The sequence below is a fragment of the Habropoda laboriosa genome, unplaced genomic scaffold (assembly GCF_001263275.1).
Source record: "Habropoda laboriosa isolate 0110345459 unplaced genomic scaffold, ASM126327v1 scaffold124, whole genome shotgun sequence".
Classification (NCBI taxonomy): domain Eukaryota; kingdom Metazoa; phylum Arthropoda; class Insecta; order Hymenoptera; family Apidae; genus Habropoda; species Habropoda laboriosa.
The window spans coordinates 93,842-100,031 of record NW_017100265.1 but is presented as its reverse complement, the minus strand read 5'-3'; the positions used below and the strand labels follow the sequence as shown (position 1 = coordinate 100,031).

The window sequence follows — 6,190 nt, the reverse complement described above, 5'->3', positions numbered from 1 at the left end:
TACATATTCTATCCTTTTCTGGAAAAACACTGTCTCTTAGTAAACAACTAAGTCTTTACACACGACCTACTTCGTTTGTTATTATTCTAACGGCAATGTACGACAATTGACACACAGTGCATGTGATCAGACTTCAGTTTTCCGTAAAACCGGGGGATACTTCCGCGGGACCTCTCTAAACCTATGCGTAGTTCAACAGAACACTGTATACATATGTATATGTTTAGACTGATATGTAAGATCATACTTTTTCCTCTGGCTTTCATAGTGGATACACAGTTTAGAAATGCAAATTCTGTTAGAGTCTTACTTTTCTATTGTATCACTGTCATGACGATTACTTTATTGTATTTATTATTATAACTTTTATCACTTCTAAAATAAATAATTATTGGTTCCTGATTGCTTAGAATATAAGCATTGTGTCATCAAAGAATTCCTTGTTTCGATTAATTTGTCATTAATTAGTTTTCATTATTTTTGGTTTTTATTAAACACTAATGTACAACAATCTTTGTAAATAATACTCAATATGAGTTTCTAAGTGGTTAATTTACGAACAGATCATCGTCCGAAGAAAACGAGACGGAATATAAGTTATAAGTATGGCCATACTCTTACCTTGAACCGCATTTTTCATAACTCTCCCATCATTTCCGGGAAAAATGACAATTACATTTTTCGTTCCTCAGGATGCGTAGAATCATGCTGTAAAAAAATGTTTCGTTCCGGCCGTATGCCAAAATTGGCCTTTTTTAATCATTCCTTCTTTCTATTTCTATGTATCTTAACCTTTTCGCTACGGCAGATTTTAATGCGTAAGTGACTGACGGTAAATTTTTATCCACGATTGCAAAATTTGTTATTTTGGTCGTATTATTTTAGTATTTTAGTTTAGGGAGTTTATTAAATTAAGATGGCAATGCTTAAGGATAAAATTATATATTAAATTAGTGTGAAAATGCAGCAAAAGGCTCCAACAATGTAGTGCGAGCAAATTTTTAAAACGCCTATAGGCGCCAATAGTAATGGATGGGTTAATAAATGCATAAAAAAAAAAAAATTGCAGAGCAAAGATTCGACATATGCAGTAATAATTAAAATTTATCATTAGAATACTTATTTTTTTTATAGGTAACATATACTTTTAGCAGTATATAATTTGTACCAATTTTTGTACGTAGGTTTCATGTAGAAAGTAGGTAAAAGTGTAATTGCATCGTTCAGAGGAGCACAAAAATCAACTAGGTAATCGATGAAAATCGATGCGAGCGAGAATTGGAAGCATGTAAAGATGATTCGAGCGTACATCGGTGTGTACCGTGTTTTCCGTGTTTTTCCATGGGTCAATATTTGTAATCGACTTTAGAAACGGCGACTCGGTCGATTTCCCTCTGATAACCGGCTCTGTTAGTAACGTTATTATGTTTATTCAAGTTTTCGTTCGATATACTACCGAAGAACGACGAAAACACAGCGCTTCGTTAGAAAGTTAATAATGTATCGATGTAGGAACGATGAAATTTACAGAACGAACGTTAACAATATAGAGACTTTATTACACGAGAGCAATTGTTTCTTCGTTATCGTTATTCTAGATGACAAATGTATAGGTTAATGACCCCTTCTTCGCTGGTGCTTTTAATCCTTCCGTTGCGCCACACTTCAGACAAAAGGTAGGTACTCGCTGTGTACTGGACGAAACAGTTATTATCCAACGCTGGAATAAAAATGAAGATACCATGACTTTTTGAAATTCTTAAAATAATTTTATCGAACAGAAATTGAGGGAAAAATGGAAAAATACTTGATCTTACAATGCGGAAAGTTAAAAGGTTGTAGGCAAGGTGAGTTTACACATCGAAAACCTACATCGACTAATATATTTAGCTGCTAGAATTTAAGTATACACTCTCATTGTGTTTGTTTTATCTGGAATTGTTTGAAGTTTTTTTAAGATTGGAAAATTTTTTGGTTTTAAGAAGAATTTTCGTAGATTTGAAGTCAAAATAGAAGGGTGATCAATAATTCGGGAGCTTGACGTCAGAAATATGAAACTAGTGTATTAGTATATTAAAATTAGTACATAAATATACGTTTTCAAAATACCGATTTACATGTATAATTTTCAAATACATATTCTACATCATAAATATGGTGTATAGAAATATTTTGGCTTCTATTAACCTTCGCTGACTCGACTTTTAGATTTTATGTCTCTTGTTTCATTCAAATCAGAGTCGACTCCTCTTCTTATATTGTAAACATGTTTGTTATTTTATATATGCATATAATTCTAAACAATAGAATGTCCAGTAAAATTTAAAAAAATATATAATTTCACTTGCGTACGAAAAAGATGTTAGTACTGGGTCACATTTGACCCGGCACTATCCGAAAATTAATCTCCGAGAATTTTCGTTTAATAAATTCCTATTTTCTACGAACCTACTAAAAATTCGAACTATCCACAGAATACTTCCTACGTTTCACTAATATCTTTATAAAAATTATCGCACAGAACATCAATTTTAATTTTTACAAAAATTACCGCATCGAACAGCTGTTTCAACTTTCACGCTGATTCAATTAATATTTTATTCTATTAATTATATCTTTCACTGCGGCGGCTACTTTCTACGTTTACCGAGAGTATGCAAAAATTTCCCCTCTATTCCTGGCGATGCAGCATTTTCAGTTTTCATGTTCTCACCGCAACAACTTCATCCACCGTCTTTTTTTCTTCCTCTCCTTACAGAATTCCTGAAGCACGCACCCTGCATGCACAAGGTGCAGCCCGAGTACGAGCTCTGCTACAAGAAATACCAGAAAACTACCCAAGAGATCGAAAGGAGAAATCACACGGCGAGCCTGAACGGATCCCTCAAGTCGCTGTGTTGGTGAGCGAAAATTATGGTTTCCTTTTAACCTGTTAAACGGGTAATTTCTTGGTCGAAAACATCCTTCCTCTATGGAGGTATTAAAAATCCACGACGTTGAAGCGTGTTTTGTTTCAGCAGAATAAATACAAGCGATTTCGTTTCATTTCACTCGAGATACTGAACGAAACGATACAATTATAATTAGCAGAAAGTTTTTCTGTGTCTCGGAAAAATTTTGCAAAGCAAATTACGCGTTTAAGAAGATCGCGTATTTTGCGATCTTTATGCGTGATTTCTTTTGAGGGTGGTTAGAGAAAAATTCTCAGGTTCAATTTTTGTTTCTCTTAATGCTGGAAAAATCTAATTAAATATACCAAGTTTAAGAAACCATATTTGAGCTTTGATACTTAGCTCAAATCCAAGGATACTTTCAAACTTGAGTTTTTTCCTAGGAAGAAACCAATTATTTTTGGTTAATTTTGTCGAGACACCCTTTGCTCTAATGATTGACAATTATAGCTTCTTGTTTGACGTATTTGCTCACTTCTTTAATATAAATAATATACAAGTCTCACTATAAATTCTGTCAACTGTTTTAAAATTCCTTCGATCTGGCCAATAAAATATGATGAACAACTGAAAGGTTTCAAAAAAATAGTTTTCCTAATGAAGCTGTAATAATAAAGATACTTAACTCTTTCGGCCAAGGCTATACAGTGCATGATAAAAATTATTTTAAATAGTTTCATGGGTACGATATGAAATAATAACATAAAAAATGAGTTTCCAGTTTTTGATTTGGCATTTTATGAATTACCATTGCCATTCTCTAAAATTTTATAATTCTCAAATTTGAGCTTCGTTTTGGTATTACCCTTGTGGAAGCAAAAAATATCGCGATATGTGTAATTACCATACGAAGATTTTCGACCAATGAAATTACTCACTTTTTAAATTTCTTAATATTTAACGATCGACAGGTCAATCGAAATATTTAGATTGCTGGAGTTTCCTTGTGACGCGCAAATTTTTTTCTGTGACAAAAGAATTCAGTCATAGATAGAAATTTTTCGGACAAAATCCATTCACACCTGGCTGGAATTCTTTGACGCACGAAACTTGGCTTTTTATCAACCGTTTTTCATTTCTCTCTTATTATTATTTAGCCACAGGTAGTATATATCCTTTTGATTTACCGACATTCTCGGCGTCTCAAGACTGCTTAACATTTAGAGGACCTGAAAAATTCTTGTGTAATAAAATTCCACGAAATTTACATATAAAGAATTCGATACTTATATAAAAAGCAATTTGCGAAAAAAGGCCAATTTGAATAAAGTACTTTACAGCTTTGTAATACGAATAAATCTTTTCACCGAACTTTTAACCGTTTGAAACCTTCCAATTGAGTTGAAACGTCTGCTACTGACACCCGAAAACGAGGGAAATCTCGATTATGTGGTAATAAATTTGAAAATAAATTCGGTCCCGTAATTCGTTTATTTCTCGCAGTATTTAGGAATCCATTAGCGTGTGTTTGGTAGACGTGTCGAAACATTCAAATCAATTCACTGTGACGCACGATTTTTTTGTTTGTTGTAGAATCTAGACGTGCACATTCGTTAATTAATATTAATGTTACTGTAACGAACGCGTAATGGAATAAAATTGTAGGCTAACCTTGACTTTTATCTCTAATGTCGCGACTGCATCCGCTGTGTTAATTTCCACACAGTGCACCTGTACTTTTACACGTCATTATAATACAAGAGAGGCAGATCAAGTGTAAAATTAATTAACATTCGAATTTCAGTAAGGCATTGTTCTCTAAGTATAATTATTTTGAGGAAATTTCACTTTAATTTGATTTCATTTGAAATGGAAATCATATAATGAATTTTTTCTTTCAAATCAGGTTATTACCTTTCTATTGAAATTTTACAATTTCATTTACGTAGATGTATTCGAAATGACTGCAGTTTTCAATCTGCAATTTTTTCCAGTTTAGATCGCTTACTGTTCACTTACTGACAGTTTCTTTCAATCTGAAATGTGATAAAAAAAAGAAATTATACATATCGATATAAATTTACTTCTGCGTCTAATCTCCTTCGTTTCCAGTAAAGGTGAATTATTATAATTTACCGATAATTAAACGGTAATCAATTTGTATCGATTGTCAATCACTTCGTTCAACAGGATATTTTCAGTGCAGAATGAAATTTGCGAAGGTCGATACTTTTAATCATCTCGTTACGCTGTTTAACGAGTGAAGGAACATTTTTCCAAATGTTTATACCGGCGTTTAACGACGTTCACTTTGTGTTCGAAAATTGGCCAAACGATGCGTTTTCCCGTGTCCTGTTCAATAACGTTAGTCGATAATTAGCTGCGGGTCGGTGAAGCCGATTAAAAGTTCCATCAGACAAAGAGGCAGCTTTTGTAGAGGGAGGTCAGCGATTATTTAGCAAGAAGCAACTGCGAAATTTGCGGTCTTCGTCGCTTTCACTGTGTAGAATACCGGCGAACTTTCGTATTTCTTTTATAAATGACGAACCGAAGATTACGTACACTCTATACTCCGTCGATTCACAACGTTCAGGTGTTCGACGAGGAGTTACACGAACACACTGTTTCGGTGGAAATTTAATTAAAATTTTCCTCTCAACCAAAAGCGAGTAAAACTGCTTGATCAAGATCCTATTCATCTGTTCTTCGGAAGAAAAGTTCTATTAATTGTATACACAAATTAAAAAAAAGTTTACTAAGAATTTCTATGGAAAGGAAAATAGATGGTTGCATAATTCTGTTCTTGATTAAACGAGGAATTGGTAAAAATTTCTCAGAGGTTTCCTAAAGCAGTAAAAGTGCTTGATCACGATCCTATTCGACCATTTTCTCTGCTTCGACAGAAAAATTCTATCAATTGTATAAAAAAAAAAAAAAAAAAAAATCGCTCCATAATTGTGTTTTCGATTAAACGAAGAATTGATAAAAATTTCGGCAAGCTCTCCTATACGAATTTAGCAAGTATTTGGTAAATAAATTTCGTAGGAATATTGTTGAACGGTATAATAGAATTTCGCGCATCGAGGACGCGACGGAAATTTCGTTGGTGCAGTTTTAACGGCACCGGTTTCTTTTTAACGAATAATGAATGTAGGATCGAAGACGTAGAACGTAGTCGGCCTGAAAGCATTCTCTTTGAACGAGTTATACCGTTAGGTACATTAAACGCAGTAGGACGTGCACAAAAAAATTTAATGTAAAAAGAGCATGCACAGCGAAGGGTGCAATTGAATTTACGT

The 6,190-nt window shown here is 33.6% G+C and overlaps 1 protein-coding gene across 1 annotated transcript in view; it reads left to right on the top strand.

Moving 5' to 3' along the window:
• The window catches only part of LOC108573167, a 73,075-nt gene that overhangs the window by 58,350 nt on the left and 8,535 nt on the right, over positions 1-6,190 (top strand). Inside the window, exon 4 of the mRNA XM_017935556.1 lies at positions 2,759-2,900. Within this exon, the coding sequence (XP_017791045.1) occupies positions 2,759-2,900 (142 nt within the window). The remainder of the gene's footprint in view (positions 1-2,758; positions 2,901-6,190) is intronic.